The sequence below is a fragment of the Paramisgurnus dabryanus genome, chromosome 17, assembly GCF_030506205.2.
Source record: "Paramisgurnus dabryanus chromosome 17, PD_genome_1.1, whole genome shotgun sequence".
NCBI lineage: Eukaryota > Metazoa > Chordata > Actinopteri > Cypriniformes > Cobitidae > Paramisgurnus > Paramisgurnus dabryanus.
Window position 1 is genome coordinate 5,524,952 of NC_133353.1, and position 14,103 is coordinate 5,539,054.

At 35.8% G+C, this 14,103-nt stretch overlaps 1 protein-coding gene across 1 annotated transcript in view; it reads left to right on the forward strand.

Moving 5' to 3' along the window:
- The window catches only part of smyd3 (SET and MYND domain containing 3), a 170,388-nt gene that overhangs the window by 124,333 nt on the left and 31,952 nt on the right, over window positions 1-14,103 (forward strand). The window contains exons 7-8 of the mRNA XM_065253580.2: window positions 8,744-8,846; window positions 11,609-11,719. Of these exons, the coding sequence (XP_065109652.1) occupies window positions 8,744-8,846; window positions 11,609-11,719 (214 nt within the window). The remainder of the gene's footprint in view (window positions 1-8,743; window positions 8,847-11,608; window positions 11,720-14,103) is intronic.

Here is a 14,103-nt window from a genome sequence, read left to right on the forward strand (position 1 = left end):
ACACGTCTGGTCGGAACTTTACTTCCGGTTTCAGTTTTTTTAATGATCTGACTAGTTGCCATACCAAACTCTTGAACAAATACCTCGTTGACAATAACAAATGTTTTGGTTTCCTAGGTAATCTGTGTGTTGTTTATTTTGCTTCTTATATAAATAAACTACTTTAAAAGGACTTATTTTTGTTATTTATTCTTAGCAGAGTTTACCGGAAGTTACGTGTTGACCACGAAAGCTGCTTGTTTATGTCGTTACTGCTGAAACCGTCTTTATGGAGGACCCCCGTAATACCACGTGCGGACAGACCCGCAAGGGGCCCTGGACCCCCTATTTAAGACCCATGTTTTTGACTGTATACAGACCAATTATATATTGTAATGTATATTTATATATATTATTATATTCTACTATCCTTAGCTTTATTTGATAAAACCTTTTGATTTAAGGTCTAATGCCAAAATTGCAAATCTATTGCTCTATTAATTGTTTTATTAAATAATTAATTGCATTTTTAACAATATAACAATTTTATTTGTGTTAATGTGAAAAAGAGTAGATGTTTAAGTCTGTTAAAAAATGGTTATCCTCGGTTGTTCTCATGATCTTCTCTGTTTGTAAAGGAGGATAGCAATTAAATTGTGACAGGCCCTTAAGTGTCAGTGCACCAGAGCCGTCAAACTCTGTATTTTTTTTTTAAGTCAGTGATGGGGACCAGGGAGCAGTAAGATGAACTGCTCTTCAATTACTTTTTTATCTGTGGTGACATCTTTCATTATACAATTGTCACTAAGTAGCATTTTTTACTTTAAAATGAGTTGTGGTTGAAGAGGTCATTATGCGATGGTACTTCCAATGATTATACTCTAATAAAATTACAACATAGCGGTCGTTCTGAAAGGTTGTGTGTGAAGTTTTTTTCTACATTAAAGTCTTTTCTCCATTTCCAGCTCAATATGCAGACATGACTACCAAAAAAGCCATGTAGTCTCTGTGGATTTTTCAAAATATTGGCTTAACCAGTGGCGTGAGTTTAGAGGTGAGACTATTGTTTGCTGGATAAATGAAAGACCGGTAGTTTTTTTTTTTGGGGGGGGGGCATTTTTTGCCTTTTATTGACACATAGTATTACTATGGAGAGAACAGGAAAAGTGTTTTATGCGGTTTTATGCAAAAATCTGACATACAAACTTAAAAATAAAGGTGTGTGTTCCTGTAGCTCAAGTGGTAGAGCATTGCATTAGTAGCGTAAAGGTCATAGATTTGATGCCCAGGGTGACACACACATACAAAATGTATAGCTTGAATAGTGCAAATCGCTTTGGATAAAAGCATCTGCCAAATGCCTAAATGTAAATGTGTAAGTTGTCACCTGAGGCATTTCCAGTGTCAAACATCTCTTCTTGCCGGATGTAAACCAGCAGTTTTCTGCTAATCCCTGTGGTTATGGAGCTTGTGAGAGGATTTGTGCTGTCAGACATCCGCCAGGGCCACAGCTTCACGCTGACACTCGCACCCGAGTCTGGACTCGGTTGTCTGAGATGCCCACACTAAGCTCAAGTAAACCCTTCGCAGGCAGTCTGTTGTGTTGCAACCTGACAAAATCCAACAACAGAAATCCGTAAAGATTTACAAACGGGTGCATCCACCGTCATCCGTAAAAGCTGGGAATGTTTGCGACTGCTTGTTTCGGCCTTCAACAACTCGGTCAGACTTAAGGGACACAAGAAATAATTGGCTGTTTCTTTCTCTGCAGATATGTCATGTGACAGAGGTTGCAATTTATTTAAACTATAAGATTTTAGTTTTTGTAAAACTATACAGCATAAGAAAAATATGTACTGTATGGTAAAAAAACGTTTGTTTAATATAAAGCCATAAATGACCACAGAGCTTTGCTAAGACCCTCGCATGATGTTTTGGGCTGCTCGTCAATAACCAGGCATTATGTTTTTGAAATTGAAAATCTTCTCAATGTCCTCCTTCTTCTCGTATTACCGTTTCTGTTCGCAATAATTTCATTTTCGCTCTTCATCTGTTTGCGGTGCTCCTTGCTCAGGGCTACAAGTATGAACCTGCTTTAATGAGATAAATTTTCACTTCAATTACTTAGAAACCACATGTAAAGATTGAGTTTAGGTCTGTTTGTTTGTAGGTGACGAAAGAAGAGCTCTTACGAGATGTTTACAGTTGAATAATCAAAAGCAGAGATTAAAGGACTGTATAAAGGGTGTTTCTCGCTAGTTAAATGGTTTTTCTTTTAATGTCTTGTGCATTTGCATTCTGTACAATGTCTTAGCTAAGAGCTATTTTCTTACAGCTTTCATAAAGCTGAAATTGGTGACGGTTTTCGATATGGCTTAAAGAGCGTATATGATTATAAAGGATTTTCTTGCTTCTTTGAAATAAAATGGTTTATTGCACAAAGAAGATATCTTTAAAATGCAGAAATCCAGTTAGTTACAGTATTGACATCACAACTACAGGGAGTGCAGAATTATAAGGCAAGTTGTATTTTTGAGGATTACTTTTGTTTTTGTACAACTACAGTGCTCTTGGCCAATTCAAAATGATAACAAACCCTCAAACCTGAACATTTAAGTAGTAAAAGTGAAATTTTGGCGTTCTTAAGAGAATATTTCTATGTACATCATTATTAGGCAACTATTAGTGTGCAGAATTATTAGGCAACTAAATGAAAAACAAAGATTTTACCATCTCACTTGTTTTTTTTTAACCTGTTAAAGTGAGAATAATAAACAAACTCTACATTTACAAAAAGAAAATGATAAAACTATAAAAAATAAAAAAATATATAGACTCAGTGACCAATATAGCCACCCTTTTTTTCGATAACAGTCACAAGCCTTCCATTCACGGATTCAGTCAGTTTCTTGATCTGATCTGAACCGACATTTTGTGCAGACGCAACCACAGCCTCCCAGACACTGTTTAGAGAGGTGTATGGTTTACCTTCACTGTAAATGTCCTGCTTAAGAAGGGATCAAAAGTTCTCAATAGGGTTTAAGTCAGGTGAAGAAGGGGCCATGTCATTAGTTTTTCATCTCCAAGGCCTTTACTGGCCAGCCACTCAGTGGAGTACTTTGATGCATGTGCTGAAGCGTTGTCTTGCATAAAAAAGTGTTCTTGAAAGATGCAAACTTTTTCCTGTACCACTGCTTGAAGAAAGTTCATTCACAAAAATAAATGTTTGTTTTAAAAAACAAATTGTAAATAACGTGACATTTTGGCACTATGCATGCATATATTTGTACAACAGTATTGTTGACCTCTTATTGTAATAACTACATACCTAATTATTGCATAATTATATTTATAGGCAACACTTATCAATTTGCAGGAGAATTAAAATTTTTGGGCACAACAAAAATGGTGGTTCCTTGTTATACCCACCCACCCTCTATAAAACGAGTATATTGGTTAAAATGAGAATCTAAATCTACAGCCAAATCACAAAATACAATAAATTTGGCAGGAAATTTGAAAAAATTGTTAACAGAGAAAGTGCTTGTAAAAGATTTGTTAAAAATACACATGGATCACCCATTACCTTATATTTTGTAAAAGAGCTTTAATTTTGATATCACGTATTCTATCAAAATAGTTAATTTTATGTAGAGAGTTCTGATATATTAACTGATGATAAAAGAATCAAATCAAATAGATTTGATTTAAAAAATGTATTCAAGTTCACAGATATATTGTTTGTAGAAAGAATATATACATTCTATATTATAAACACACCGTTTTCAAAATGGTAATTATAATAACTATAACACTAATCCAAGGTTAACTTTTATCTATAAAGATGATGGTTCACATGATCATAGTAGACGACCTTAATAAAGCTCTTTTGCAGGTTATTAATGTGATTTCGAAAGAAAAAAAACATTTAATAACTTCTGGTAATGACGTCATCTTGGACTCGTATTTTAGCGTAGTGAGCACTCGTTGCCATGGGTGACTCGTAAAACGCATCGAGTCGAAGATGGCATCCTTACCGGATGCTAGGTATTTTGGTTTATAAAGTTTAAAATATGGATATTTATCTTACAAAATCTCATCAATTACCTGCAAAAGACCTTTATTAACCCATTGGAGCCATGTGGATTACTGTGAAGGATGAATGCACTTTTTGGGATTTAAAGTCAGACATTGTTCCCTGATCCCTGTTTTCTACCGTCATAAGCTTGGAAACGCGAGGACATTTACTAAAAGAACTCCAAATGTGCTCGTCTAAAAGATGATTGGCATATGTATCTCAAATTGCTTGAGGATTAGTAAACCATGGGGGAATTTTGATATTTGGCTAGAGTATAACAAACAGTTTAATAATACGATACAGATCCCGATAACAAAGCTGTGATATGATGCACTTCACGATACGGGTCAATTTTAAAAGAAATTTATTTTGTTCAGAATTAAATATTATTATTATTATTATCTGTTTATTGCAGTTTTGGAACATTTGTGTTTTTCCCATTCATTTATAAGCTTTTATGGGAACTTGTACTTAACTCATGTTTTTCAAAGCAGTTTTGCAAAGATAGTGCCTTATAAGGAATAATTGACGACAGGCCATTAAATGATTAGAAAATAATGCACACCCAAGGTGGTAATGTTGGTGTGCATTATTTTCAAATAATTCAAAGGACCGGAGTCAATTATTCTGCTTATACCACAGTTACCACAAACATTGCTCTGGTGGTAATTTTAAGACATTTGACAGGTCAGGTGTGCTTTTATTGAAAAATAATGCATACCCTTGGAACATTTCTTGAGAATGAGAATAAAGCATTAAACAGCCCTGTGGTATAATATGTATTTTATTTTTCTCATATGATTCTTCTATATCATATTAATATAAGCGTGTAATTCAGACTAAATGCAGTAAAATACAGACTGATGGATAGAAATCAGATTATTAATGTGACAGGTGCTTTAGATTGAAGGGACAAACCCAGCCATTGGGTTAAATTAACCCATACAGGTCTGGTTCCATATACAAGGCTCTGCTAAAGCCAGGACTTAGCAGTAGTTAAATTAAGATGTTTAAGGATATTTGATAAACATTGCCTTAGACAAAGACGTTACAGGTGTGTATCTTCAATGTCAATGTCACTGGCATATTTTAAAGGGACACTCCACTTTTTTTGAAAACATGCTTATTTTCCACCTCCCCTAGAGTTAATCTTTTGATTTTTACCGTTTTGGAATCCATTCAGCCGATCTCCGGGTCTGGCGCTAGCACTTTTAGCATAGTTAGCATAATCCATTGAATCTGATTAGACCATTAGCATCGCGTTAAAAAATAACCAAAGAGTTTCAATATTTTTCCTATTTAAAAGTTGACTCTTCTGTAGTTACATCGTGTACTAAGACCGACAGAAAATTAAAAGTTGTGATTTTCTAGGCCGATATGGCTAAGAACTATACTCTCATTCTGGCATAATAATCAATGACTTTACTACAGGAGGCGCAGTGATATTACCAAGGGCCCGAAAATAGTCCCCTGCTATTGAAAACTAACAAGGGGACTATTTTTGGGCGCTGAATAATATCATTATTATACAGTCTCAGAAATAAAGGTATAAAAGCTGTCACTGGGACGGTACCCTTTCAAAAAGGTATGATATGTATTGGTACCTAAAAGGCACATATTTATATCTAAATGGTACATACGGTATTAGGACCTTTTTACAGCCCCAGCTTTTGTAAATTACAAAATTTCAATTACAACTCAGTGGCTGGGTTCATCGCTTTTTGACCCATTGCTGAAAATAACCCAGTATTTTTTAAGTGTATAGTGCAGAATACGTCACACTCAGAACAAAACATGACATCCGTTGCAAGCTACAGTCGGTTACTTTGATTTAAGTGAACTGGTTTACTTAGTTAGACGTTTTAGATGTGGGAATAAAATATGATTAGAATGCAAGTGAAGTCTCATATGACAGATTACACTTTTGATTAGCTTTTAATTTATTCTTTAAGAGGATATAGTGGCAGTGGATGAATGATCTACAGGAAATGAAATGATGTGGAACGGTTTGAGATGGCACATTGAAATATTTTATCAGCTGTGGCCTTTCATTTATTGAAGTCGGATTTGTTGGCTAATCGTTATAGTCGATTATATAGTCGTTATATTGGAAATGCAGCCAGATATCTGTTTTGAAGATAAAGAGAAAGACGTATCTTTAACTAAACACCCTGTGTGGGCCATTACACTGGCACGACTTTCGTATTCAACATGCATGGGAAGCATTTTCCCTCTACGAATATGAGCCGTTGGGATTACAGTCAACAAACAGAACCAGAAAGGCAGATGCTGAAATTGCTGTTTAGATACAGGATATGATTTTACAACGTCTTTAAATCAGATGTAAGGGAGGAGCGAATCAAAGCTTTAGACTTTGTTGTAGATGTCTTAGAGAAGTTATAATGACGCAGAAGATAATCTCATGAAAGAAAGACCTGACTGTTTACCGTAGGCTGGGTGGGCTGCTTTTAAACGTACTGTATACACTGTGCTTATGCAATGTCAAATTTTCGTCAGACTGTGACAAACAGAAGTAATTTGTTTTTCAAACTTACTGAATGACTTCCGTTATGTACGTCTAGAAAAGAAAACGACATGCACTCCTGTTTAAATACAAAAGCTTTCACGGTAGATTTATAATGACTGTTTGTTCTGTCATGCCTGTGTGGATGTAAATACGTGGATTCTGATAACTCCGCTAATCTTTGAAATACTTACAAAATGGGAGTCTCCAAACACAAACTACAAATTATGCAGTAAAGTAGACACATACGGTATTCACTGCTTGTCTGGAATTCATTTACAAGTTTAGTAATAATAAGAATGATATCCATCTAATTGTCTCTATTTCGTGATCTGGAATATGCTCTTCTTATAGACGGTTTCATCAGACGCACATGCGTTGTTAAATTTATGCGTCTGGACGAAACTTAATGGTCTGGCTAGTGGCTAAACTAAACTCTGGAACAAATACCTTGTCGAAAACAACAAATGTTTTGGTTTTTATTAAAGATGAGGGATGACGGCAATTATGGACCGTTATGTGAAGTTAGATTTGGCAGCCGATCTGTAGTTTAGATCAGTGGTTCTCAAACTTTTTCAGTGTGCGGCCCCCTTTGTGTATTGTGCATTCCTTCGCGCCCCCCCCCCCCCCCCAAAGAAAATTTATGACAAAAAACATCTCTAAAACCCAAAGAAAATTTATGACAAAAAACATCTCTAAAACTTCACATTTTAATTAAACAAAACATTAAATTATACAAAGTAGTGTTGCCTTATTTTTTAGGATTAATTTCACAGAATTCATGATAAATTAATGTATTTTATAAAATTTCATAAAACTGGGGCCCCCCTGGCACCATCTCGCGGCCCCCCTGGGGGCCCCGGACCCCAGTTTGAGAACCACTTAGATTGTATACATTATATAGTACAAATTTTACATAGTGACATTAGCTCAGTGTAGTTTTTGATACGTTTTAGCTATTATTTTCCAACTAAGGAACTTGTTTATTTTGCTTGTTGTCAGAAATAACTTACTCTAAAAGGACTCTGTTGTTATTGATTTTTTGCGGGGTTTACCGAAAGTTATGTTTGTTCCACGAAAGCCGTTTGTTTATGTTGTTACTGCTGAAATAAAGCTAATAAATTCATCAAACATGTCCAAAAATATCCAAACTGTAAAACTGAATAATTGTAAATTGTAAAAACAAATCCAAACTTTCTTTTGACTGGTACACTGTAAAAACGTTGGTTTAACTTTAAAGTAAGTTACCTGGTTTCCTTAGAGTTTTAAGTTAATTCAACTTAAAAATAGTAATATTTTTACACAACTAAGTTTTTTTAAAGTTATTTCTAAGTTAAATTAAAATTTTAAGGCAACCAGGTAACTTTTTAAACTTTTTATAGTGTTGTAATAGCTTTCAGTCATTAAAATGTATGATTTTATTTAATAATGCTTAGCGGATCATTATAACAAAATGTAATTTGAAATTATTTAATGTAAATATGCGTGAGCTACTAATCTGGAAAGCATAATAGCCTAATTTTCACAAAATACACTGCATGTGCTGTGGATTTACATTATATAACATATTGGAGAACAAGTTGACTGTTGTTGTTTACTAAATTCAGCAACTTGTTTCTTTAATTAATTAATGAGCGATCGCTGACTTGTTTAATTGTATTATTTAGTACTAACAGTCCCAGATCATCATGTATTCAGGTTGAAGAGAGTGTGAATGTGTGAGATGAGGATGTGCACTGTGATGCGGTTTAATTTCGAATATCAATAATAAAAGTCATATGAATAGAAAATCAGGAATTGTTATGAAAAGTTTGAGTTTTTGCCTTTGATGAGTGAGTATTTGACAAGTTGAAGTCAAACCAGTACCTTTGGGTCTCTTTGTCAAATCAACAAAGGTTTTTTTTGAACACACAGAAAACAAATCACAAATTTCACTTTAAAGTATAGATCTCATCAATAAAACATTGTCATAACTCTGCTGTTTTACATGCATACTGTCAGTCGTATAATAGCTTTAGTCTTCCCCCAAGTGCAAACAAGCTAAATAATAATAATTTATTTTTTACCCTGTATTTTCTTACATAAACGGTCATGTAAAATCTAGCTGAAATGATCATGGTTCAAGAGTTCCTGGTTTACCGTGTGTTTTATGTTTGTACCAGCATGTCTCTGTTGAACCACGACTGCCAGCCGAATTGTGTCATGATGTTTGAGGGCAAGAGGCTGATGCTGCGAGCGGTCCGGGTCATCAGAGCCTGTGAAGAGGTAACACACACACACACACACACACACACACATATGTGCTCCTGTATAGCTCAGTGCTCAATGGTAGAGCATTGCATTAGCAGCGCAGAAGGTCATGGGTATGAACCTAGCAGCTGATAAAAAATGTAAATGTAAGAACCCATTTTAGCACCTTTATTTTAAATAGACAAAATTTTAGGAACGGGCATCAACCCTGATGTACAGTACAGCAGAGTAGATATATTTAATTTTGTACAGTAACCCTCAGTGTTTAAATATGAAACCTTTGACTGACATACAGTACAAATTATACAAAACTTTTGAGGCACTCAAATTCAGGCACTTAATGGAGTTCCCCACCAGAAAATCAGTCAAGTGAAAAATAAATTGCACGCAACGTTCAAAAACAACATTTTACTTCTGCAGCATTTTGCGGTCGCTCTTGTCCAGAATGACATGCGGAAATCAATCCTGACTCATTAGTGCTCATATAAACCCATTTAAATGACTGCACACATTTGTCACACATTCAGCCTAATGGAACCAGAGAGGTTCTTCAAGCCAAAGACGTCCATCGGCATTTGAATCCGTTTAGGGGATCGGTGCTGGATGGACGGATGTGGCTTTTAGAATCTGCACGCTGAATGATGTTAAGCTCAGAACACAGATCATCATTATGTGGCCGTTCTGTTTATTTCTGCACCGGAAGTTTAGAGAATCCAACATAAATCAGATGGGCGAGCTTAATTTAGCTATGATGGAGGGAGGGAAGAGAGAAATGAAAGGGAATTATAAGCAAGTCCATTTTTACATGGGAAGTAATGAGAATTTACGTTATAGGTGAGCGATATATACCAGTGATCATCTGTTTGCACACACACTTATACAGCAGATTTATAATTCATATTCTCCTGCACATGCACACCATTCACACTGTACTGTTTGCTCTGGAGACTCACACATCAGTTTATCTCTTTTTTTCTAGGCTTATGTATTCTAGGTCTTCTATTTACCATTTTCCCTCTCTCTGCCTTTCTTTGTATTTCAATAATTTATATGTTCAGTTTTATATTTGAACTACATATATTTTGTTCTTGCCAATACATTGTGTAGATGACTGTAGTTTATCTCCAGCCTATTCATTACACACTATGGGGCTGTTTCTGGGACAGGGCTTATGCTAGTCCCAGACTAAAATGCATGTTTAAGTTGCCTTCATTTAAAAACATCGTTTTGTCTCAAGATGCACACCTGTATTGTTTTTTTTTTTTTTGGAAAGTTTGTTTGTAAAAACGACTTGAAATGTCCTAATATAACTAAGGCATAGTCCTGGATTAATCAAATCTAATCTTAAACCTGTCTGGGAAACCACTGCTGTATTGGGTAAATTGAGACTAAAATATAAAGAGGTCAGATGCAAAAGCAGATAAACGTCACTTCATTATTTGTTGATCTGAAAAAATGTGATGATATTCATCTCATTCCTCGCCAGCCTTTTTTTTAAAAGTTGCCCGTCAAAAGTTTCACAAAATGCCTTCCAGGATTTTTTTTCTAAAAATGTATAAACACACAAATATATCAAATTAAACAGACCCTCTGCTTTTTAACAAACAATAAAAAAAATTTTAAAAACCAAACGTGGAAAAAAACGTTTTATCCTATCATTTTTTATCTGCTAATAAACTCTGGTATTTCTCTTAAAAATAAAAAAAATAAGCAAAAAGCTGAAATAATTGCATTTTTGTGAAGGAATTTTGTTAGAGATCAGATTCAGATAGATTATCAAAACATGCAGAGTTTAAAATTAATAAATAAATATTTTGCTTCATTTTTTTATAAATCGGTAAGTGCTAGTCTAGTGTATCCATCTAGTCCATCTAGTGGATAATCACGGTATTACAGATTAACATCAAACTGTATATAAATTCTTTATGCAAATGATTTCTCTTAATTGACGAGATAACTCGTCAATGGCCGGGTAAGAGTTAAACGTACTCTTGGCACGTATTATAGGTTCATGAAATACTTTCGCTTTAACTCAGCTCAATCCAGGCCTCAGGCCATTCAGAAATACAGGTTTGTTGGCAGAATCCATTAAATGACATGAAGATTTTTCAGCAAAGTCCTTTAAGTCCACGGAAGAAGAATTGGATGAACGATGGCGTGTGTACGTCAAGGTGCTGGAGTTTTTTTTCTTGGTTAAAGGAGGTTTACTGAATATATTAGGACAATTTTTGAGCCTTTTACCTTTATTTGGAAAAGACAGTGATGAATGAAGGTTTTTATGTACTTAGAGGGTTTTGCCGCGAAAGTCAAATTAGTTAAAGAGCAACTATGGTCCGATTCATGCTTTTACGTTTCCTTTGCTGTGTAATAGTACATGTTAACGATATGCAAAAGGTACAAATCCATAGTAGGAAAAAGGAAAACTATGGAAGTAAATGGGGCTCATGAACGGTTTGGTTACAAACATTCCTTTAAAATATCTTCCTTTGTGTTTATCAAAACCAAAAAAAAAGGATGCAGGTTTGTAACAACATGAGAGTAAATCATGACAGAATTTTCATTTTTGGGTGAACTATCCCTTTAATAGACATCAACTGTGTTTATGGTCACACAGCGCACATAAGGTATAGCACACAAGAGACTCGACTAACACTCCACTGATGACAAGGATTGGTGTCATGAAAAAAATTCACTGCTGTCATTGAATTGCATTCTAAGATTTTTTGCTAATAATGATACAAATTATTTTCTCTCTCTCGCTCTATGTCTGTCTACAGTTGACCATAAGCTACACCGATGTCCTCGCACCCAGCACAGAGAGACAGACCCATTTACAGGAACAGTATCACTTCCTATGTCAATGCAAGAGATGTACCACTCATGACCGGGTGAGCATATCCTCTCTTCCCTGTTCTTTTTTATTCTCTCATTTCTCATCATCCTCATCCCATCAGTATGTGATACAGCTCCTGAGTAAAAGCTTCTTCTCGACTCATTGTGTCCTGGTGGTATCACAATCTATCAAATCAGACCCTTCCCTGTTCTCCTGCATGTTCCCTCTTTTCCTTGCTCTCTCTCTCACTCTCCATCTATCCTCCTTAACCATCAAAAGTGTCTGTCTATCAGACCGCCACCCGTCACTCCGCACTGCCCCGGGGAGCCCGTCCTCAGCACGTCCTGTCATCTGTGATCATTATTGCGATGACAGGACCATGTCAAGACTAAAGCTTTGAATGGCATAAGAGAGCGGATGAAAGAGATGGGAGAGGAGAGATGGGAATTTAAAGGTGGTGCATGCATTTCTTTCAAGGGTTAAACAGTGTTGCTACTCTCTTGATATTGTGTTTAATACAGGTGGTAACACATTAAAATTGTAAATTGTAAAGCTTGCATGCCTTGTACATTTGAATTAAAGCATCTGCCAAATTCATGAATGTACTGTAAATACTTTCTCTTATCCCAGCTTAAAGAGATGAAAAAAATGATTTCAACGATTTCCGTCCAGGTCATTTCTTGGGTATTTTCACCTGCATACCAGCATACCACGCTAAATATCTCTTTGCTTAGATCGAAAAAAGCATCTCTTTATCCTTAAAGCCTTAAAGAGGCTTTACTGTTAACACCTACACAGGTGCTCAGCTTGAGTCATCTGTCAGATACATTCAGATAAGAGTAAACGCTCTCGCTCAGAGCGGCTGAGATAAAGACTTGGGTTGGTTCCCGGCTCCACGTCCTTCTGGGCTTAAATCTAAAACAATGAAAGCTTTTTATTTTGTTTCGGTAAGGTTCGATGAGTAAGGGGAACTGATGTGTGTGAAAATTGTGGTGAAATGAAATTTCGCCTGTTGAGAGGGGTAAAAAATCTCATCATTTGGATAGACTGCTTTTTAAAGAGGCACCTGGGGGCCCAGCCGTATCTACTGTGGGGACCAGATAACAGAGACATTGAAGTGGGGTCTTTTACCATGAGGCCCCTGGAGGCTCCAGCTATATCTAGGGTCCAGATAACAGAAAGACATGAGAGTGGGGTCTTTACGGCCGTGTAAAGAGGGCCCTGGGACCCCCAGCTACAGTATATCTACGCACTACCCACATTTAAAAAGTACTATAGTATACTTTAGTATTAACCATAGTAAATTGTAGGATACTATAGTGTTCTGGACCTTACCATAGTAAATATTAAAGCATACTACCGTATTTACTATAGTTTAATAATATAGTATACATTAACAAAGTGTAGTATTTAATTTAAATTTACTACAGTTTACTATAGTAAATACTAATGTACACAAATACTACCATATTTTTCATGTGAGAAGAACATGATGTGAAATCAGGGAAATATTGAAGTTGTGTATTTTCTTTAGAAAAGTACAAATTGTGTGTGTGTGTGTGTGTGTGTGTGTCAGCTCTGATGCATGAGGTAATTACAGGTGAGCTGTGTGAGGTAAAACACTGATGACATTCTGATTAGAGGACTTTGTTCATTTACCGTGGGCTTTGCCGTAATCTGACAACTTGACTGTGTATTTGTGTGTGCACTAAGACACAAATACACACACAGACAAGCATACTGACACATTAAAACAACAGAGCAGCTGTATATATGGGAAAATTCCAGGCGGTAGCCGTTTGTTATCACCTTTTTAACATAGGTGCGGATCGGAGATGTGATTCACATCCCAGATGTTCCTCTTTGTAGTTTGTACAGTGTTTCTACACAAGTTGTTTCACTTTCAACCATAGTTGGGTCAAATATGGACTTTTTAAGCCAACAGTCAGGTTCTCTACATTGTATGCAACCTTGGCAACCATAAATTATATATATACACACACACACACACACACACATATACATAGATAAGTCATTTGTCTCAGTTTCTATGGGCCACTTGGGTTGGTTTTGTTTTGCAAATCTCGTCCGTAGAAAAACATTCGAAAGAAAGCTGACTGTCCGCATCCATACCCATGTTTGATCAAATGTTGTAGACCCAAACATTATAATTGTTTAACTAACACGATACACAACGACGAAAGTGTTTGCCAACATGATGTTAAAAGTTAAAAGTTTTAAAACCTGTAAAATGTTAGACATTTTTTTCCCGAAATATAAACATCTTGGTGAATAGAAATCTGTGCAGGGTTTATGAACCAGAGCGCAATATCATGATATCTTCGAAAATTGTAAGTGACGTCTGCAACTGGACCGTTCAAAAATGCCAGACGTGTCTACATATACGGAGCGGTAAATGATGTACAGGAATTTATGTAT